The sequence below is a fragment of the Apodemus sylvaticus genome, chromosome 12 (assembly GCF_947179515.1).
Source record: "Apodemus sylvaticus chromosome 12, mApoSyl1.1, whole genome shotgun sequence".
NCBI lineage: Eukaryota > Metazoa > Chordata > Mammalia > Rodentia > Muridae > Apodemus > Apodemus sylvaticus.
The window spans coordinates 82274326-82297589 of record NC_067483.1 but is presented as its reverse complement, the minus strand read 5'-3'; the positions used below and the strand labels follow the sequence as shown (position 1 = coordinate 82297589).

The 23264-nt window shown below is 41.8% G+C and overlaps 1 protein-coding gene across 1 annotated transcript in view; it reads left to right on the top strand.

The window, feature by feature from the left end:
• Window positions 1–23008, top strand: part of Grem2 (gremlin 2, DAN family BMP antagonist) — a 101575-nt gene extending 78567 nt beyond the window's left edge. Inside the window, exon 2 of the mRNA XM_052200828.1 lies at window positions 21515–23008. Coding sequence (XP_052056788.1) covers window positions 21516–22022 — 507 coding nt within the window. The 5' untranslated portion in view covers window position 21515 and the 3' untranslated portion in view covers window positions 22023–23008. The remainder of the gene's footprint in view (window positions 1–21514) is intronic.
• Window positions 23009–23264: the final 256 nt, after the last annotated feature.

Genomic DNA, 23264 nt, shown 5'->3' with positions numbered 1-23264 from the left:
TGTGTGTCTGTGTATATGCATGTATGTGTGTTTTGTGTATGCATGACTAAATGTGCTTTTTATTTGTGTATTTGTATGTATATGTGTATACCTATGTGCTTTGTTTTATAGCTGTGAAGAAAAACATCAATGATGAACATAATGAAAGAAAATTAAAAATGGGGGCTCATTTAGTTTCAGAGGCTTATTCCATTATCATCATGGCAGAGAGCATGCTGTCATAAGTGCAGCTAAAGTAGTAGCTGAGAGCTATGCCCTTTTTCCCATGCTGAGAGAGAGAGGGGGAGGGGAAAAAGAGGGAGAGGGAGGAGAGGGAGAAAGGCAGAGCCTGTGTTCCTGAAGATTCTGAAATCTAAAAGCCTACCCCTAGTGACACACTTCTTCCATAAAGGCCACACTTCCTAATCCCTGTAACCCTTTCAAATAGTGCCATTCCCATATGACTAAGAATTAACATATATGAGCCTATGGGAGCCACTATTATTCAAACCTCTACAATGTGTGCATGCACATATGTGTGTACGTATGCCAACATTCATTCAATGTGTGTGTTTCTATGTATTCCTCAAAACATCAGTATTTACATCTGCAGTTTTTCTCAGTTTGGAGAAGAGAAAATCATGGTGCAGAGATGTAAAATCTAATCAAGTTTTCATTTATAAGTGTTGGTTTAGATAGAGCTGAAACCCAGGATATCAACACAGCCTTGGACTCTACACAGCCACCATCTTTTGATTTGTTATGTGGATGGAGTATATTGTACCATTTATAATACCAACCACAAATCAGTATCACACTTTAGCCTCAGAATTGAAGTTTAGTTAATATATGATGTCTTTTTTTAAATATTTTTTTTTAATTTTCTAAATTCTTTGTTTACATTCCAAATGCTTTCCCCTTTCCCGGTTCCCCCCTCCCCATATGTCCCAGAAGCCCTCTTCTCTCCACCCAGTCTCCAATCACCTCCCTCCTTTTTCTCTGTCCTGGCACTCCCCTCCAATCCTTGATCAAACATTTCCAGGATCAGGGCCCTCTCCTTACTTCTTCATGGGAGTCATTTGATATGCTAATTGTGTCTTAGGTATTCAGAGCTTCTGGGCTAATTAATATCTACTTATCAGTGGTTGCATTCCATGTGTATTCTTTTGTGATTGGGTTACCTCACTTAGGATGATGTCTTTTTTATATCTATACTTTTCTAATTTCAAAATCTCACAATGTTATCATGATTAAGGAAGACACTATATCCACCAAAAGACAGCTCCTGCTTTTGTTGCTAAAATCCCAACAAGAGATTACATTGCAAGAATTAGCAGATTAGATATAATTTTTTCTAGAGAGATACAGAGTATTACGTTAGAAGTCCCTATGAATGAAGTTTTTTCCCCAAGAAAGCCACAGATATAGTCTATGGCTTCCTCCCAACCTCAACTGTGGTAACATAAATATTAAAATGTTCAAAAAAGTCACCAAGAGAGGCAAGGAAGCATAGGAGTAACATCCATTTCATATCCCTGAATCAACAGGAACTGAGTGTGCTTCCCTCAGGAAAAAAAATGTTAAGTCACATTGCTGCTCAGATTCAAGTTTGCAAATTCAATCTGAAAACTACTTTGCAGTTTGCAATGAACTTAAATTTTTCAGTCAGGATCTGAGGAACTGGGGAGAGAGCTCAGATAGTACAAGATGCTTGCAACTGAAGGCTAAGGCTGTGAGCATGGAGTCCCCATTGTTCATGTAACAATCCAGATGTGGTAACACCTGTCTTTCTAGGTGTCAGCCTAGCCTTCTAGGAGATCTTGTATCAAAATTATGGTAGAGAGGAATTGAGGTAATTACACCAGGTAATGACCTGTGGCCTCCACCCTTGAACATGTTCATGTGTCCACTCCCCCCCCCCCACACACACATGAATAGGACTTGGAGAGAACCCAGAGACCATGATTCTAAACCAAACTTCTCAGAAGTTGCAGAGCATAGTAGTGGAGAGGAGACTGCATGGGAGGTCTCCCCAGAGGCACCCATGATCTTTCTCTTTAGAAGGAAGATCCATAATTTCAATGACTGAGATCTAGAAACCTTTAGGAGCCAAAGGAGTCATCACCTAGTAATTTAGCATCAACTCTGTGGTTTGTTGGTGGTTCTTTTCATGTTCAAGAGAGGGAATTGTTCAAACAATATAGTTGGCTTGAAAGGCTTCCAGGGCCAATGCAAACACCAAGTGGGCTGCCTAGAAACCACACATTGTTTCCTTTAGACAAAAGATAATGATGCTCTAATGAGTTTTACCCTTTATTGCCCTCTCTGGAACACAGCCTCAGGAAGAAAACCCACAAAACCAAATTGTTAGTCCCAACATTTACAATCTTTTGCAATGACCCCGATCCCTTTTACTTTAAGTGCTGGTACTTGTGTTAAGAGTTTGTGTTGTTTAACTCACATATCCCAACCTCATGTAATCTCAAAAGTGCCCTCCCAGAGAGAAAGGAAATGAGCAAATGAGGGAAAATGTGAAGAGGGTTGCTGATAGAACGTCCAAGACAATCAACGTGCTTCTGAGATACTAACCAACTCATGGGAATGGTAGGGAATGGTAGGTGACAAGCCAATACTATTTTGCACTATCTGGAAGGATTGTCTAGTGAAAAGAAAGTGGGATAATATGTCCATGTGATCAGGAGCATTTAGTACATAGCCAAAAGTGGGTGTACAGCAAATTTAACAGTGTGAACATTTTAGGGTATGGGACTCAAGGCAGTCATTAATGGTATCCTCAAGAAGAGACATAGGTGAAGGGGCTTAAAAGGGGAGAGTATAGGGGGTTAGGGGAGTGGCTCAGCGGCATGGGGGAAGGTGTCCAGGTGGGCCCTTGCCTGGGCACCTCTGTCCCTGAGGGACCACACACACACAGGCATAGTATAGAATAGAGTTTATTCAGAGTAGGGGATGAGAGTTAGTGGTAGAGAGAAGCAGAGAGAGAGAGAGAGAGAGAGAGAGAGAGAGAGAGAGAGAGAGAGAGAATAGAGAGAGAGAATAGAGAGAGTGGAGTGGGGGCCGGCCATGACCACGTGGAGGGGGGAAGAGCCCAAGGGGCAGAGAGGTGAGAGAATGTGGGAGAGCTGAGAGCAAAGAGGGAGAGGAGGGGCAAGTAACCCCTCTTATAGTGGGCCAGATCTCTGGGGCGGGGCATACTTGGCTATTGCCAGGTAGGTGTGGGGTGGAACTTAAACAAAACCCCAACAATAGGTGCCTAACCAGATCTGAAATTACCCATAGCTCTTCCATATCCTCATAGGACATCCTTTCCTGTGCCAATCACTGCCTTGGCCCCATGCACATACGCAACAGCATTTCCAAACTGTTTTCTTTGAGTGTTGCTTGATAGCCTCTTATCAGATCTGCTGGAGAACAGCTTCCTTTCTGACCATCTGTATAGAACCTTCTCTTCCGAAGGTTGACTATGATTCCCTTCTTGCCAGATCTATAGGACAGTTCTGCTTCTCTGCTGATTTGATTTCAGTAGACTTGTGAATGGCTGAATCCCCTTCTTCCTCATGTCTTGGTCTCTGTGGTGCAGTTTCTCCAGGTTTACATGACTTGCCTCTGGTTATTCCTTTGTCATCTTTTTTCCCTGATTCCTTCTCAGCATGGCTCTCTGAACCTGGGGGAGAGTATTCTCAGCTCTTGTTTATCTCCAGGATCTATAATCATGCTATTCTGCCCTGATTTTGAAATGTGTCTCACTTCTCTTCTCCATCCCTATTACCCAAGTCCCCAAAACCAGTGCTGTGTCATCTAGATTATTCCAATTTCCTCGAGTGCTTTTGTATCTCTATAGAGCAGTTGAGTTCTTGGTTTTCTGGGCATTGAATTGGAACTTGGAACTTTGGTACTAAGCACAAACATAAAAACCCCACATGCTCTCCATTTTCTCACAATCTGCAAAGCCATCCACTCTTTAGTCTGTATCTTCTCTCTTTCCCCTTCCCTCTCTCCCTCCCTTTCTCGTTGTACACGCCAAACTGGCCTGAATTCTATTATGTAGCCCCAGCTGACTTTGAACCCCAATCCAATACTGGGATAACAAGCATAGCCCATCAGCTTCAGCCCTAAAAATTCATCCTTAGTTGTCTTTGCAGAGCTAGAGGTCAATGCAGGGCCTTGTGAATTTATTTGTACATCACCACTAAAGTGTAACTTCTAAGAACAGTGGAATATTACTTACTGTGTTAAACATATTTACGTTATTTATAGATCCTAAAACAGAGCCTGGCACCCAGTAAGCTCACAGCTGAGGATAAGGAATAGACGAAAGTTGGAAAGTTGGAAGCTTCTTTGAAAATGGGACCCCCAGAACAAATCTGATTCCAGCAAATCATTTCACCAATGGCTTTTGATAGGACAACAAGGGAAAGGTATATCTATCAGTAAGCTGAGCTATGAATGTGGGTTTTTCATAAAATCTTATACAGAATTATTTTTAAGATATCTCCTTATACACAGTAATTAAAATATATATAGCCAGAGTTCTGGATTATGTTTTTTAAGTCCCCAATAGAGGAGTTAGAGAAAGGACTGAAGAAGCTGAAGGGGTTTGCAACCCCATAGGAAGAACAACAATAACAACCAACCAGACCCCTCAAAGTTCCCAAAGACTAAGCCACCAACCAAGGATTACACATGGAGGGACCAATGGCCCCAGCCCCATATGTAGCAGAGGGTGGCCTTGTCAGGCATCAATGGTAGGAGAGGCCCTTGATCCTGGGTAAGCTGGATGCCCCAGCGAGGGGAATGCCAGGATAGGGAGGTGGGAGGGGTGTGTGGGTGGGGGAAAACCTTTATAGAAGCAGGAGGACAGGGAGGGGATAGGGGGACTGTGGGGGTGGGAACAGGTAATATTTGACAGGATAAAATTTGAAATGCAAATAAAGAAAATTATCAATAAAAATAGAGAGAGAAACAAAGTTCCCAAATATGGGGCATCTGAATGAACTGCAATTAGCAAGAAGTTTTAGAAATTTCATTTAATTATTAGCATTTTTATAAGTCAAATCCTTTCCTATAAGCTTTGTCACAAATGACTGTATAATTATTTTGAAGGCTTGCTCCAATACAGAGTGCTAGGCTTCAAAGTCCCCATCTCTACAGTTTCTGATTCTGCAGATTGGAGATATATTGGGGATAGGAGGGAGGCTGGGTTCAAGATTTGCATTTCTCATGACCATAATTTTAGATTCTCTGTATCAAGATTAAAAAGTGTGAAATGTGGAAAAGAATCCCAGTATTACGATAACAAGTGAACATTTAGCTATAACTTGTCAAGTTTTTATACTAGTCTCTAAGTTTATCTACTCAAATTACTGCTTTTATTTTGTTCTGTTTCATTGTTAAGTTTTTTTATTTATATAAGAGGAGGGCATCCTACTTGATGCCAAAACAGCTAAATTGGAGGCATCTCTTGGGGAATATTTATGATAAATCCAGAGCAATGTGATTATCTAAAACTAATTACACAAGTGTTCCTAGCAGTATTACAAGTACATCTAAAAGTTAGAAACAGTCAAATTAGAGCAACAATTAAATACTCTGAATATGCTTATGCTAGAGATTGTATATATATACAAAAAACTGTTCATACTTGTGTTTGGATTTGAGGTCTTGTAACCAAAATATGATGATGTGAAAAATAAGATTACGGTTTTAAATAATTAGACAAGTGAACTTGGATCATGTACAGGAATGCTTTCCCCCAAACCTTTCACATCCCCATCTTCTCAGAGATAAAAAATAAAAACAAAACAAAACAAAACAAAAAACCAAAAAACAAAAAAACTTAGTGCTCTGGAGCAATCCATGCACTTTCTTGTTCATGGAAATAATATGAATTATTGATTTTGATTTTTAACCACAAGGGAAATATTTTGCTCACATCATTTTAGAGAACTTGTTTGAAAATCCCATTTAGTTCATTACTCTAATTATTTTTTTTAAATTTGAAATGAAATTCAAATACCATAACATTAGCCACTTTACCTAGTTGTGTGTGTTGTGTGCTTTTGCACATTCAACTTCAGCTGCTTGGGAGGCTGAGGCCCTGAGCCCTGGAACTCAAGGAAGCTTGAACAACATAGGAAGACCTATCTCTGAATAAATACATGTAATATAGAGAAATCACTGGTCTTCAAGTTCACCACTCCACGGCCTTTAGTGCCTTTGCAATGTTTTGCAGTCATGAGCCCTATCTACTTAAAATCATTTTTATTACCTCAGAAGGAAATCCTGTACAGAATATTTGTTTTTCATTCTGTCACCTCTAGACCCTGACAACTGTCACTGCCTTTTGTCTCTCTGTATTCTGCATTCCATTAGCATTTTAAATAGCGGTAGAGTTGTTGCTTCCTTGTTTTTGTTGAATACATCTTGGGTAGGAATACTTTTCTATAACCTATCTGTTCACTGGATATTTCTTTGCTCTGGAGTACCTTAACTATGTTTTAGAGATCATGGTGGTAGATCTTTGCACTCAGAATTTATGAGGTGGGTGTGCGTGTGCGTGTGCGTGTGCATGTGTGTGTGTGTGTGTGTGTGTGTGTGTGTCTGTGTGTGTGTGTGGGGGGGTGATGTGATGTGTGCTTGAATGCTTAATAGCATATGTGTGGATTCATGACTATTCAGATGTGCATGCATGTGAGTTTGCTTGTGTTGGGGCTAGGAACTGATATTTGGTCTCTTTTTTGATTATTGTACTTTATCCACAGAGGCAGCATTTCTTGATTCCATATCTTGGGAGTTAGGCTATTCAAGCAAGTCAACTTGCCTTGTGTTTCCATCTCTGCCTCCTAGGTGATAGGAGTACAGGCAAACCATTAAACCTATTGACATTTCCTGTGGATGTCGCAGAACCCAACTTCGGCCACTGAGCCATCTGCCTCTTTCTTCTTTGGCTTTCATATTTTTCCCTGAGTGTATCTAGTCTGAAAAAGGCTTGAACATCAAGAAAAAGTGAAGAAAATCAATGACAGTTCTGGGGCATTGCGAGATCAAATGAGCTGGTTCCTGGGAAAGGCTTTGCATATGGGTAGATGGCAGACAGTAGACCAGGTTCTTGGATTCTGACTCCAGTTTACTTGGTACTTTTCTGGTACTCAGGCTTCATAGGAAAGGGATCCTATGTGAGAGCACTGGTCTCTCTCTCTCTCTCTCTCTCTCTCTCTCTCTCTCTCTCTCTCTCTCTCTCTCTCTCTCTCTCTCTCATCTCTTCATCAACATTCACTACAGATGTTCTTTGCTTGAATCACAGGCGAACTGTTTGAAGATCCATTCATGTTGCCCATGCTTGCTCGGCATGCCTGCTCTTTTGTTTCTGATCTTTATTAATGAAGACATAATTAATGAAGTTTACACTTGCCAGTGGACCAGAACCAAGATAATTACAGTTTAGGTAAATACTCTTGACTGGGATTTGGAGTAAGGGTGCATATTAAAAATGCTAATTTCCAGGTTCTGATTTAGATCATGATTGTTAGCAGTCCTCCAAATGTATGCACACATGAGCTGCATTTCAAGTAAATTCTCAGGTATAACTGTTTCATAGCAACATGTAAGCAACGTAAGACTCTTTATTGAATTTGTATTGCATACCAATAACAAATATTGTGACATTTGTTCTTGAGAAAGACGTGCCAATATTGCTTGGAAGCAATATGTTAGAAAATATTTGATAAGCTTGGCTTAAGGTAGAAGTGGTACTGTTTGATGTTAACAAGAAACATTCTCTGCATATACTTCAAAAGTTCAGTGGAAGTCCATTTTGTTTACATTATTTATAATTAGGCTGATCTAAGCAAAGATCTAAACAGATTTATAAAATGCAGAATGGACACCAAACATCATGAGCACATGTGCATTCAGTAAATATTTGCTGCATGAATGGTACACTTAAATTTGCTTTTTTTCCCAAATAAAAAGCAAAGGCATGATGCCTTTAACCTCCCAGACTTTTCCCTTCTCAAATATCACTTATAGTCTGGATGTTTGAATACTAGCAAATGCAACATCTGTAATTTCTCAAAAATATTGATCTCCATTTATTTGCTCAACAAGTATTCATTGTTCATCTTTTATGTGGTGAGCCATGTGCTAAATTATAGGAATATGGTAGACATGGTCTCTACTCTGGTGGAGTTTTTCTACCAGAGAAAATAGTAAGTGAGGTTTGCACAGAGAAGGTTGAACACCAGGGAAGCAAAAGAATTCTCAGAAAAAAGTAGTGTGAGCATTAATGAAAAGCACGGAGCAGTTTGATCTTTGATTCATTTTTGTGCATTGCTTCAGTGTGACTCAGCCTAATTTCTCTCCTTATGGTCCGGAGCCTATAAAATGAAAGAGAAAAGAAAAGAAAAAGAATGTGTATGTATTTTACATGCAGGGATGTGTGCATGTTCTTGTGTTGAGCATATGCATTTTTACAGGTGTGAGAGCATGTGTATGCGTGTAGAAGGCAGAAGTTGATCTGGGGTATCATTTCTCAAGAGCCCTACACTTTGGTTTTTGAGACGTGAGTCTATTGTTGGAGCTCACCAATTATGCTTGGTCTGATGGCTGGAAATCCCTAGCGATCCACCTGATCCACCTGTCTTTTCCTTCCCAGTGCAGGGATTTTTATAAAAAGCACGTGCTACCACGCCCAGCTTTTAATATGGGTGCTTGCAATGGGATCCATAATCCTTGGGTGCACCACACATTGGTCTCACTAAGATATCTTCCTAGAGTTGAACAATAATTGTTTTATAAGTAGTTTTGTGTGTCCCGAATATATAGAGAAAGTGCACGACTGGTTGCATGGAGCTGAAGTGGTGTCCTTTAAATGGATGAAGAGCATGCTGTGTGAACTATAACTCAGTAACATGGCTGGAGGAAAGAGGGCTGGGAGTGTAGCTAAGTGATGGAATGTAGCATTCCCGTGGCCTTTGGCTGAATCCTTAGTATCAAAAGAAAGAAGACTACCTTTTAGCCTTCTCAGTAGTCTACTGACTCAGTTTCTTAAATGTCTAAAAGGATATCAGGAGCATTGGAAAGCCAAGCACTTTCCCCTTGGTTCATTCCATCCCTGTTGCAATCTTGCTCCTGACCACATCTGCCTTCTCTGGAACCCATCCACAAACCTGGACCCAAATCCATCCAACCAGAAAGATTTAGTTTTCATTAATTAGATTTGCTCGTTGACAATTTCATGCAAGCATGTAATGCATCCTACATTACTCTGACCCCATTGCTCATCTTCCCTTACTCATGCCACTCGCTGTCATACTTCCTCAACACCTCTTTTTAATGTTCATGCCTCTGATCTGTTTTAGGACCCACTGGGTTTAACTAGAGCCTTCTCTGTGACCATGGGTTCAAAACTGTCCACTGGAGCTTCCTGGGCTCATCGGTGAGGGAAGGCTTTCCAGATGTTGTCTCACCTAACTTCTGACAGTCTTTGTTCTTTCTGCTTTTGCAAGGTTGCCCTGATAGTTTTCCTTTCTGTACTGCACTAGAAAGCCTGTTTGCCCTAGAGTTGCACCCATAGCCTCTGGGTAAGATGCCAGTTCTGCTGTGTTTAATAGGCAAGCCATCTTCCTGCTCTCACACAGCCAGACACAACTATAGCTTGACTTCCTTTCACCCATCTCTGCTGGCATTTTATTCCCTAGTGCATATAGACTTCCTGTCCCCATGGAACAGTTCTTTTCTGATCTCTTAGGTTAAATACTCAGCTCCACCCACAAAGTCCAATTGACTTACCCAAATAACCTTTTTTTTTCATTGTCCTTTTTCTTGGGTCTATTAAAACACAACTTTACAAAAAATTTTCCCTTTCTTTCTCTTCCCATAGGCCCTGGGTTTGGGCTAGAAATTTTGATTTCATGGCAATTTCCAAAAATCCAATCACATAATCACATATTCTCCTACTCCCACGGTTAAAGGAACCTTTCTCTTACTCTAGGATACCGATAATCCCTGTCATGTGTCAAGCCTTATAGAGGTGTACAGAGTATGGATGGTGAACCACTGGATGAGTAAAAGCACAGAGCTTTAACAGAAGTGCCCCCTGTTGAGGGCCTGTAAATGGAGAGTGATTTTCTTCTTGGTATTCATTTTTAATATGTTTTCAACACTTTTTTCTTCAGTTTTTCCATGGCTCCATCTCCATTGGCATGTTTCAAGTCTCCTGGTTGTCTCTGATTATGTTTGTTTTCTTTGGTCCAGAGCCTTGGATTTGCCCTCCAATTTGTCTGAATTCAGCATCGGTTGTCAATAGCAGCTAACTTGAAGGAGGCCGAGTGCCTGAGAAGGCAACACCAACGAAACCAGACTTCTTGTTTCAATTAGATTACTTAATACAGGGTTTTCCAGTCTCCTCAGGCCGATTAGCCAACTAAGTATTTTTTGAAAAACTGTCAGGAAAGAGAGGTTTCAGAGCTCTGAAACACGAGTGGATGAATCAGAGAGGAACAGAGCTTGAGCACTTTCCTAACCTTTATATAGGCACATACAATTTTTATGAACCAAAGAAATGGAGGTTGACGTACTCTTCTTGCCCAGCATTTTCACTGCACTATTCATATTTTGCAATGTAATAATAGACTTCTCTGCCTACATTAATGCCTGACTCCTCAACATTGTTATTTCTAAATATAACCTGTGGCTTTTTTTTTAGTGGTCATTTAAAATTTGTGGTGTCATTTAAAGAATATCACAGATTGAGTGTTTCAAACTAAAATCCCCCCCTCATAACCTCCCACAAGTGCTCTAAATATCATAGGCATGTCGTGAATAATATTATATGCTTTTGAAGTACATATAAGATATTCCTTTAACAGAAATTTTATGTAATGTCTTTTTCTCCTTGAATACATCTTTCACGCAAGCAGTCCTGGTAGGTTTAATACTTGTAACTTTCACCTTTCATTCTGTTCATCTTTTCAGTGAAAGAAAGTAAGCATCTAACCTTAACTTTCTATTCAGTGGCCATTAAACATAAAATATTAAAAATGTCCTGTGAGTCAAGCATTTTAGTGACTAACAAAATTTGATCAAATAGTATGAATATGCTATTAACTTAGCAACTAGTTATTAAACAGGCTTACACATTTTGGTGACCTACCTCTGCAGGGTTATCTCCTGTGAGATGTGTTTGTTATGTATGCTTTGTGGCTGAACACATCTATAAAGTAAAATGAGACTAACAGGAGTGGGGCAGGATGGGAGCCATCCCGTTCTGTCGTCATGGTGACAGAAGTGGGGTGGGGGGGACCCAAAGGGACAGGACACAGAACCTGTTTGTTTTAAATTAGGGGCCTTTCCTAGGAAAGGAGCAATAAATGGTGCTTGAGGGTTTGAATACTGGTTGCTTTTTCACTCCCCTGGAGCTTACAGCATGCTGAGCTTCTGCAGGGACTAATATGCCTGTTTAAAGATGGGATGCTAGCAGAGTTGCTGTGATCGTTAGAGAAGAGATTGCAAAGAACATGAGGTAGTGGCCCGGGGAATAAGGAGGAGTGGACAGCAGTATGAAATGGAAGGGTAAAAAGGAAGTTGTAGAACAGGGAATACTGAATAACAAGCAACGACTTGCAGGGATTTTTCAGAAGTGCGTGTTTCTGGGTTTGATGGGTTTTACTCACCTGCTGAAGACTGTGTAACAAGAGTCATTTCTACTGAAAACTTGACCCAGCTTCAACCTCCAGTTATATAAAATAAATTTTAAAAACTGTATTTCCTTGCGTGTGGTAGCATGTGGCCATGATCCTTGCAATTGGGAGGTGGATGGAGACAAGAGGATCAGAAGTGGAAGGCGATCCTGACCAGCATAGAGGTATCTGAGGTCAGCCTGAGCTGCATTGAGACCCTGTCTTTAAAAACCAATAGGAAACTACATTTATAAAATACAGGTAATATCCATTCTTTCACCCAGGCTTTCATCACATATAAATAAATATTCCAAGCCATTCTCCATAGCTATCATAAATGACTATGGACACAAAAATTAAATAACCCTGTCTTCCAATGATTTACATTCAAATACGAGAGAAAAAGTGCATACAGTGGCTATATTTTGTTGGTTGGCTGGAACTGAATAATTATTTAAAATATGAAGAACACAGGAGATGATGCTGTAGGAAACATGAATGATCTCACAATGAAACTCATACTCAAATAACACCCACTGACTAATAGTGACCATAAGAATTATGTAAGGCATATAAGTAATAATAATAAAGAGAAATGGCTTTATAGACATATAGAAGTTCCAAGCACCCTTGCATGGGGTTGAACATGTAGTTTTATGAGTTTCACACATAGACAGTGAATAGATGCTCTGAGATCAGACAAGAAAAGGACAAAGATCATTAAAGGTCTTTACTAACTGCCAAAGAGGTTGACTTCGTGATGGGAAACTTTTAAAGGCTGAAATTTAAAAGAGCAATCTAGTCAGTTTCTGGTTAGAATTTTTTTATGTGTGAGAGAAAGTTCAATCTGGAACAGGAAACAGGCAGGCCAGTGAGGAGACTATTATCAGGACCAGGAGACAAGGACCTGGTTCTAAGGGATATATGTAACTGAGCCATGGAAGAGTTACGTAAATGGTTTAAATGTATGAGAAGAGAAGCTCAAATTCCCATAAACAAAGGTGATTTCAAAATTAAAGATTACTCTCGGGAGGCAGAGGTAAATGGAACTTTTGAGTTTGAGGCCTGGTCTACATAGTGAGTCAAGTTGACAGTTTATGCTATTGGAACAGGTATCAAATCTTTGTATAACAACACACACAGAGACAGAGAGACAGACAGATACACAGACACATAGAGACACACAGACACAGACACACAGACATACACACGCAATCTGCAGTAGTAATTTCTCATGGCAGGTCTTTTCATCTATAAGAAGTTTTCCAGAGGTGCGCCACTGCGCATGACAAAACCAAAGAACTAAAGGGAGATAGGGTTAACTAACTGGCTCAGACTAACTCATGCGCTTGGACCAACCAACTTTCCACAACATTGGTATGTAGAAGGTTTTCTTTTTTTTTTATTGATATATTTTTTATTTACATTTCAAATGATTTTCCCTTTTCTGGGTCCCCACTCCCCGCAAGTCCCATAAGCCCTCTTCCCTCCCCCTGTTCCTCCATCTACCCCTTCCCGCTTCCCTGTTCTGGAATTCCCCTATACTCTTGCACTGAGTCTTTCCAGAACCAGGGGCCACTCCTCCATTCTTTTTGGACATCATTTAATATGTAGATTATGTCTTGGGTACTCAAAGTTTCTAGGCTAATATCCACTTATCAGTGAGTGCATACCATGATTGATCTTTTGAGACTGGGTTACCTCACTTAGTATGATGTTCTCCAGCTCCATCCATTTGTCTAAGAATTTCATGAATTCATTGTTTCTAATGGCTGAATAGTACTCCATTGTGTAAATATACCACATTTTTTGTATCCATTCCTCTGTTGAAGGACACCTGGGTTCTTTCCAGCTTCTGGCTACTACAAATAGGGCTGCTATGAACATAGTGGAGCATGTGTCCTTATTGCATGCTGAAGAATCCTCTGGGTATATGCCCAGGAGTGGTATAACAGGGTCCTCAGGAAGTATCATGCCCAGTTTTCTGAGGAACCGCCAGACTGATTTCCAAAGTGGTTGCACCATCTTGCAATCCCACCAGCAGTGGAGGAGTGTTCCTCTTTCTCCACAATCTCGTCTACACCTGCTGTCTCCTGAGTTTTTGACCTTAGCCATTCTGACTGGTGTAAGGTGAAATCTCAGGGTTGTTTTGATTTGCATTTCCCTAATGACTAATGATGTTGAGCACTTCTTAAGGTGCCTCTTGGCCATCTGAATTTCTTCACGTGAAAATTCTTTGTTTAGATCTGTACCCCATTTTTAATAGGGTTATTTGGTTCCCTGGGGTCTAACTTCTTGAGTTCTTTGTATATATTGGATATTAGCCCTCTATCAGATGCAGGGTTGGTGAATATCCTTTCCCAATTTGATGGTTGCTATTTTGTCCTTTTAACAATGTCCTTTGCCTTACAGAAACTTTGTAATTTTATGAGGTCCCATTTGTCAATTCTTGATCTTAGAGCATAAGCTATTGGTGATCTGTTCAGGAACTTTTCCCCTGTGCCCATGTCCTCAAGGGTCTTCCCCAGTTTCTTTTCTATTAGTTTCAGTGTGTCTGGTTTTACATGGAGGTCCTTGATCCAATTGGAGTGACGTTTAGTACATGGAGATAAGAATGGATCAATTCGAATTCTTCTGCATGCTGACCTCCAATTGAACCAGCACCATTTGTTGAAAAGGCTATCTTTTTTACACTGGATGTTTTCAGCTCCTTTGTTGAAGATTAAGTGACCATAGGTGTGTGGATTCATTTCTGGATCTTCAATTCTATTCCATTGGTCCACTTGTCTGTCACTGTGCCAATACCATGCAGTTTTTAACACTATTGCTCTGTAGTATTGCTTGAAGTCAGGGATACTGATTCCCCCAGAATTCTTTTGTTGTTGAGAATAGTTTTAGCTATCCTGGGATTTTTGTTATTCCAGATGAATTTGAGAATTGCTTTTTCTAACTCTGTGAAGAACTGAGTTGGGATTTTGATGGGGATTGCGTTGAATCTGTAGATCGCTTTTGGCAAGGTGGCCATTTTAACTATATTAATCCTGCCAGTCCATGAGCATGGCAGATTTTTCCATTTTCTGAGATCTTCTTCGATTTCCTTCTTGAGAGACCTGAAGTTCTTGTCGTATAGATCTTTCACTTGTTTGGTTAGACTCACACCAAGATACTTTATATTGCTTGTGGCTATTGTGAAGGGTGTCATTTCCCTAACTCCTTTCTCAGCCTGCTTATTCTTTGAGTATAGGAAGGCAACTGATTTGCTTGAGTTGATTTTATAACCAGCCATTTTGCTGAAGTTGTTTATCAGCTGTAGGAGTTCTCTGGTGGAGGTTTTCGGGTCACTTAAGTAGAGTAAGCTTTTAGAACTTAGAATCCAATGCCTGAACGGAAGTATGGTTTTTCTATTGAGAGTGCATCAGGTCCTATGTACTGAAGTTATAAGTCAGCAGTTTCTGCTTTTTGGCTTAAAGGAAAAAGCCGAGTTGTTCCCTGATCTAGGAATGGTCAGGAGAGCAGCAGATGGCATGGGAAATGATCGAAAATGCATGGAATATATGGAACCTAGAATTCCAGGGGACATATGGGGAATGCTTGGTAAGCAGTTAGGTATAGTATCATAACATATAGTATCATAAACATGGATCGATAATAAGATGAGAGTATGAAAAATGAGGAGGAACTTTAGCCCATTGAGGAAAGCAGAGAAGGGAAGAAAGAAAGCAAGAAAGCAAGAAGGCCAGAAAGGCAGAAAAGACTAGAAAGCAAGCAAGCATTCAAGCAAGCAACCAAGAAAGAAATGAAAGAAGGAAAGCATGAAAGAAAGAGAAAAGAAGAAAGAAATCAAGGAAAATATATAGAAAGGCCAAGAGACAATAGATACATGCATATTCTTATGAAGTCTGGAGAAAGTAAGGGATGGGGACTCAGTTTTGTCAAACATTACATGAGCTGCTGTCATTCCTGAAAACTGATAGAAAGCAAGCAAACCCAAGAAGCTAGAAGTAACAGTGGATAAGAAAGCTTTCGTTGTGCTCAAAGCTTCTTAGACAAGCCTTTGAGTTTTATGGATGCATACCCAGGAAATCTATACTACGTGCCCAGGGAAAAGCAATCTGAGAACATAGTGCCATCCTGGCAGGGTAGGGACAATGCTGGGCTGTGTTGTAACTGCTGTGGCCAGCCTCCTCAGACACAGCCCAAGCCTTTTAGTTAATAAGAAGCAAAAGACTGCCCCGTGGCTGCCCTTGTTACAAGACCCTTTATGGATTTTACTATTCTTCACTTCAAAACAAAACAAAACAAAACCCATGGAGACTTCCTCGATAGTGACTTGATGTCAGATCCACTCTCCTTTGACAGTAACTCTAGTCTAGTGGGCGATAACTAGATAACTCCATTTTATGGAAGAAGCCAACAATGAGCTATGCTAGGTCATGTATGGGAAGCTCAAGGCCCAAGGTTTGAACTCAATGTGACTTTCTAACTAGAGACATGCAAATTAATCAGACGATGTCCTTTCATATGTTTTTTCAGATAGGCAAAAGTAACGTGTGCTAATATCAAGTGTTGGCAAGTACATGCAGCTGCAGGGACCTACATCCTACCCTGGGGAAAGAATGCTAGTGTCAGCAGTTGGAAAGCAACCCACCAAACCTAGTCCAGTGGATGCTGAGCACAGCCTGTGACTCAGCATTTTGCACTGCTCCATGTCTCCTGTGACAACAATAAATAGATAAATGAATAAATAAATACCTACAATCGGCAGGCAAAAACAAACAGATATTAGAGGTGTTGGTTGTAGCAACATTGACTGCAAAAGAACCCTCAGTGAGATGAATGGAGGATATGGTTCATTTAATAGTCAGCAGAGGGATGAACAGATGTCTGCAGGTACCCATGGGTGTAAAGTCTCTAGCATATATTTCTGAAATGGAAAATAGAGGGTGGTATTATTTATGTAAAGAATTATTACACACACACACACACACACACAGAGAGAGAGAGAGAGAGAGAGAGAGAGAGAGAGAGAGAGAGAGAGAGAGAGACAATACTTATGCACAAAACATGAGCAGAAACATAAGCAGTGGATGGTATGATGCAGATCAGAGGCAGAGTACTGGTAGTCTCAGTGAGGACATCCAGAAGGAGCTGAGGTAGGGAACTGTCATAGTCTCTCTATATACTCATATTATGGTTTTCAAAATTGATACTTGTAAAACAAAGATGGGGAGGGTCAATACTGTTTACATCTTAGTGATGAGCACATAGGATTTATTGTGTTTCCTATGCCTCTCTGCTTAAAACATTGAACAGTTAGAAATTTTGAAGGCTGAAGAACTGAACCCTAAAAAAGGCAACAACTAAGTTAGGCAGGCAGGGTTTGGGGCAAGACTTGTCTGAGCTTCTCTTTAAAAGACCACAAAACAATATTTTTTGACTTTGTGTGTGTTAGCATCCCGTCTAAACTCCTCTACCCCACAGTTACCTGGCAATAGCCAGGTGGGCCTGACCTACTATAAAAGAGGTTGCCCATTCTCTCCTTATTCTCTTGTTCTCTTGTCCTCTGTTGCCCTCTCGGGTTCTTCCCTTCCCCCCACCCCCATTCCAGTCCCCATCTCTCCATGTGTTAATGGCCAGCCTCTACTTCTCTACTCTCTCCCCCTCTCTGCCTTTCTCTGCCTCTACCACTCTCTTAACTCCCCTCCCCATGCCCTGAATAAACTCTATTCTATACAATCTTGTGGCTGGTCCCTTAGGGGAAGGAATGCCTTGGCATGGGCCCACCGAGGCACCCTCTTCCCCCATATCTGACTACCCCTCCATAGAACATACTTCCCTTTCTCTTTATCTTTAGATAAAGACATCAATGTGCATCATAGTCACTGTCTCCACTATGCATTCTGCCCTTACAGCACGAAGGCAGCCACAGGCCACAGGGAAAGAGTGTGTGGCATTGATCCAGCACAAGCTTATTTACAAAACAGAGCGTCAGGTTTGGTTTGGCCCCATGGGCCACAGTTTGCCTCAGTTTACAGTTGTCAGGGGGACTTGTTTCAATAACACACTCCTCCAAACTAAGGGTGATTGGGGAGACCAAGGAATTCATGTGTCTCTAGAGAGTTAGATAAGGAATAGAACATTAGCTTCTTGGTATAATTTTCAAAAATGAGAGATGAAGTGCCCTTAGCTGTGGCTGTAGAAGTCCAATAAACAACAATCCCTGAAGATTCACATGGCTATGGGGCTGCATTTGCATTATTTTTCTTGGTCAGAGTCTGCCTTGTTGGGTAGATAGAAAGTGTGTCTCATTTGCTTTCTTTCATCCTCTGGAGTTCTGGGATTCTTAGGATATAGACAATGCTTTGACCCCATTCTATTCTCTACTCCTACCTACACAATCCAGTACAGCCTTGCCCTGACGTCTAAAATCCATTAAGGTCACTCTGTGGGTAAGGTCCCCAGTTTCAGTGGCTTTTGCACAACTGCATATGCCTAAAAACTCAGCCCTTTCATGCCTTTTCTAGAAATTAGAAGTGTACAATGTGACACATGCTTCTCTTCAGTCTTGACTGTTCTATGATAAGGTGAGAGCAAGGACTTATTATTTGGCTGCCTAGGTGGTGGGCTACTCTGGCTTCAAAGGTCAGGCCCAAGGGCGTTCACTTAGAGGAAATGCTTCCACAACCAGCTCTCTATACAATCAACTTTGGCCAACCTAGTCTGCTTCTGCCATCAGCATTTATAGTCCTGGCACACTTTGCACATTGAGAACATTGTCAAGCCAGAAGGATGGTTAATAAAACCAACAGGAGTTATTTATGAGTTTCTTCTACTAGAAGCCAAACACAAGATGGGAGAGTAAAATCAAGTATCCTCATGCTGTCATTACTGGCAGTCAGAGCAGCATTCCTGAGAGGTAGTTGTATGCCAGCCACTTCTTTGAATAGCCAAGAGGTTCAGGACAGCACGGAAATGCTAAACTCAGGTTCCATCCAGCCCACTGATGTGTGTGGGTTGGATGGCAAACTGAAGAATAGGTATGCACCTTCTCTCCTCCTATGACACACACAGGAGCGAGGGCCAGGAGAGTAGGTGCTAGTGGCAGCAGCTGTTTTAACTGTCCCTAACGTTATAAGTACACCTCCGCAACAGTCATTGTAGCAAAACAGGTAAAAAACTGACTCACCTGTTCTGGCACTGAGACGTCATGTCCTGGGCCAGTTTTTTATGACCACATGTGAATAAGTTATGTGTATGAGAGAGTTGGGATACGGAGGAGAGCCAGACTTGCCCCCAGTTATGCAGATTTTATCAGTATCTTTCCCTTTCCTGAAAGCTGGAAGTTTGATCTACTTCCTAAGTTCCTGGGAAACTGCGCTTCCAGGCATGGATGCCAGATGTTAGCACGCCATTTTAAAGTGTTCAAAGAACGCCTGTTACTAATCACCACTTCGAACACTGTTCACACGAAGAGTTTCTGCCCCAAATCGATCTGAGCATGTGTTAGCCCCCTTCTCCCTGACAACAGTGAGAAGCTGCTAGAGGAGAGGCCTGAGGTTTGAGCTGAATGAGGAGTCCACGATACGCTGTGGTTGGAGCTAGGAACTGAGGAGTAGGCTGACCGTAAATCTTTCCTGGCTGAGACTTGAAAACTTTTGGTTTTGTTTACTTAGAGTGTTAATAATTTTTGGAAATCATTAAAGTAGAACCAAAAGACTCTCCTTTTAAGAGGCGATTGAGATCACAAATTACTCCACAGACTCAATCAGCTGCACGAATCCAAGTCTCGACTCTTGCCATGGGTCTGGTGGACGTGTGGCCATGATCATATGACACTTCATGGGTGGAACCAGGGAAGCGTGAGAAAAGCCCTTAAAAGAAACTTGAATTTAAAATTTAATAATTGTGATGGACACATGTTTTTATAGTAACAGGACAAAGCAAATCCTTTCTCTCTTTCTCAGCTTTCTAATGTTTCTTCCTGTTGGTCAATGGGGTCCACATTGTCTAAAAGTAGACTGAGTTTCTGGCAGCAGCATCACCAGAACAAATTCTTTTTGGATTTTTTTCTTCCCTACGTTAATTCTTTTGAGAATGGATCTCCATAAACCTAGGGCTCTGTAGATTGACTAGATTGGCTAGCCAGTGAGCCCTGGGCCCTCCTCTTTCTGCCCACCAGCCTGGGATCACAGGTGTGTGTCTTCATGTCAGGCATTTCTTTACATGGTCGCTGGGGATGTGAACACAAATCTTCAAGCTTTCCCAGGAAGCACCTTACCCTCTGAGCCATCTCCTTAGCCTATCCTCTTCAGGGACTCATTTGCCCTAGACTTGAAATTACCCAGACTATTCCTGTTTCTTCCCCAAGCATAATATATGCATTTTCTCGTACCCCCACATCCACTGGTAGCCAGTTTTCTTTTCCTAAAGCAAAGCTGAGAAACTGGAAAAGATGAAAGGTTTATTTTGGCTCACAGTTTGGAAAGTTTTAGTTTATAGATGGGTCCATGGAGGAGTGCCGGAATAAGGTAGGGCAGTGTGGCAGAGAAAGATGCCCAACTGCATGTCAGCCGTCCAAAAAAAGAGAGAAGGGATGCTCATCTCTTGGTCTCTTTCAGGCACAAACCCACAAAGTCTTCCTACCAGGTTCTACCTCTGAATTGGTCCTCTACACGCAAAATCAGTGGGGTGTGGAGACTTAAACGTGGAGTCTTGAGGATGCTTGACAGCACAACTGTAACATGAAATTACTAGTGTCAACAAAGCCTCTGATAGGATTGAATCTATCTTAAGTTCTCCAGAAGTAGTTGAGGAAGGAGGTGCCATCTTTGATACGAGGTACAATGCCACTTGTCACTTAGACCTAGACTACTGAGTGACATACTTGTGATTTAGCATAGGCATTTTAACAGAACCATAACAGAACCATAAGGAAGAGCTAGTTACATTCATGGAGGTCAATAGAACAGAGCCTGGGATGCCAGGATTCAAATACTTCATATTCAGTCTTTGTGATTTTGGCAAGTTGCATAGCCTTTCCAAACCTGTGTCCTCATCCGTGAAGTTGGGAAGGCAGTCATACCCAGTCTATGCAACTCCAACTATTAATTATATTTACATATGAAAGGAAGCAGGAAACCTTTTGCTATGTCTTAAGAACTAATAAAGTGTAGTTATTCTAGTACTAAATGATAGCATGAGCTTAGAGTTTGGAGAATGAAGTCTGGGATGAAGGACTCAACCTCTGTGGGTCTCCATTTATTTCACTGTGAAGTGAACTTACTTCACAGTGCAGAGTACATCCTGGGTGCTATTGTTGCTAATAATGTACCTTGGCTTTGGGCTACATTAACACTACTAGTATTTTTTTCTCTCTGAAATTGTTCAACTTACTGCTATAACAATGATCCTTTTTGTTGTTGTTGGAACAAAATACCTGAGTTAGCTATGTCTTAAGAGAGGGTTTCTTTTGGCTTACAGTGTAAAGGGATACAGTCTGGCTCTTCAAGAAAGGTATTGTGGCAGAATACAGGTGGGGCTCATCAGCAGAAGGAAGGAAAGAAGAGACAGGAAGTAGCACCAACTATCTACCCCAGTGACTCACCAGCTGAGATCCAAATGTTTAAATAGCATGAGCTATGAGGGACACTGCCCGTTCAAAACACAGCACGGCTTTCTCCTCTGACTGTAAAACATACTGGTTATAGGATACTGTGTAGTGCGGTCACAACTGCCTCCTGTTGCACTATTTAATTTCTGGGTATCCAGCCATCAACACTAAGAGAAAAGTTGGATATTCACCAGATATCCCTTTCTGACCCGCTCTTTTCTCGTTGCAGGATGCTCTGGAAGCTCTCGTTGACCTTGCTCCTGGTGGCTGTGCTGGTAAAGGTAGCTGAAACCCGGAAGAACCGGCCTGCGGGCGCCATCCCCTCGCCTTACAAGGATGGTAGCAGCAACAACTCAGAGAGATGGCATCACCAGATCAAGGAGGTGCTGGCCTCCAGCCAGGAGGCCCTGGTGGTCACCGAGCGCAAGTACCTCAAGAGTGACTGGTGCAAGACGCAGCCACTGCGGCAGACAGTGAGCGAGGAGGGTTGCCGCAGTCGCACCATCCTCAACCGCTTCTGCTATGGCCAATGCAACTCCTTCTACATCCCGCGCCACGTGAAGAAGGAGGAGGACTCCTTCCAATCCTGCGCTTTCTGCAAGCCCCAGCGTGTCACCTCTGTCATCGTGGAGCTCGAATGCCCGGGCCTCGATCCACCTTTCCGAATCAAGAAAATCCAGAAGGTGAAGCATTGCAGGTGCATGTCCGTGAACCTGAGTGACTCGGACAAGCAGTGAACTCACGAGGCAGAATGCAGCTCAGCCTTGAGCAACCTTACTCCTGGGTTGCGCCACCGCCACTTCTGTTGAGCTCACTCACACTCTGCCCGGTGTCCCAGTCAGCAGCAAATGTGTCTTTTAGGGCTAACAGTGTCCTTGTCACAAATGAGGACCACAAGTCCACAAGTGAAGCTTTGTTGACTGTCCCAGATCCACCCCAGGCTACACTTGTGTCTCTAAATCCACCTTGTAGATCGGACACAGAAGATGTTGGAAAACTCCACCCCCAGAAATTCGACAGGACTTTTCAGGAGATGCACTGTCATTCGGGATTGACGAGTCCACCATGTGGAAACACAAGTCTTTTCCTGGTCACATACTGCACTCAAGCTTGACCCTTCCCCTGGTGAAGAATGCACGACTCTTCTGTCGCAAACCTTTGTTGGTCACCGGACTCCTGTGGTGTGGGCATTCATTCTTCTGACCTGGGAGCTGCCCAGCTCTGCCGCTGCTGTGATGCCCATGTGGGCATCATGTATAAAAGAGATGCTCACCCTCAAGGGGTTCCAGAACAAACCTGGTACCCACGAGGACAAGCCAAACTGAGTGGATCAGGAAATGGACTTCCCTGGGAACTGTACCGAGCAGGCAGGATTCTCCACACCTCTGGACACCACGACATCTTTTTTTCTCCTCATAGCCCCCATCTATAGCTCAAGATAAATTCTGGTGCGCATACTATTCCCGCTGCCGTGTTATCACTCACAAGGTCTCTGTATTAATGCCAGTTTTATAATTGACCTATCATGTTAAAAACAGTTAAAAGTATTATCGACATAGTCATATATCAAGTCACGTGTTTGGACTCTAGCTTTGCAGCACCATTCTGAATAGGGAGTAGAGAGAGGGTTGAGTGATCTGTGGAAAAGTATTTTACAGAGGAAAAACTGCCTTTCAGGTCAGCAAGTCACTGCCCCCCACCAACACACACTTTTTTTTCTTTTCCACATTGAGCAGGGAGACGGGACATGTCATGATTTTACTTTTAATATGACATCACCGGAGACACTAAAGCATCAAGGCATAGTGTAGAAATCAGACTAGGACAGAGGACAGAGGGTGTGTACAGAGGAATTACTAGGAAGCTGGAAATATTGAAAGGTACATGTGAGATGAAACCTGGTACTGTTTTCACTGTCATTATACTAAGCAAAGCAAAACAAAACAAAACATTTTCTATTAAAAGATATGTAAGAATGT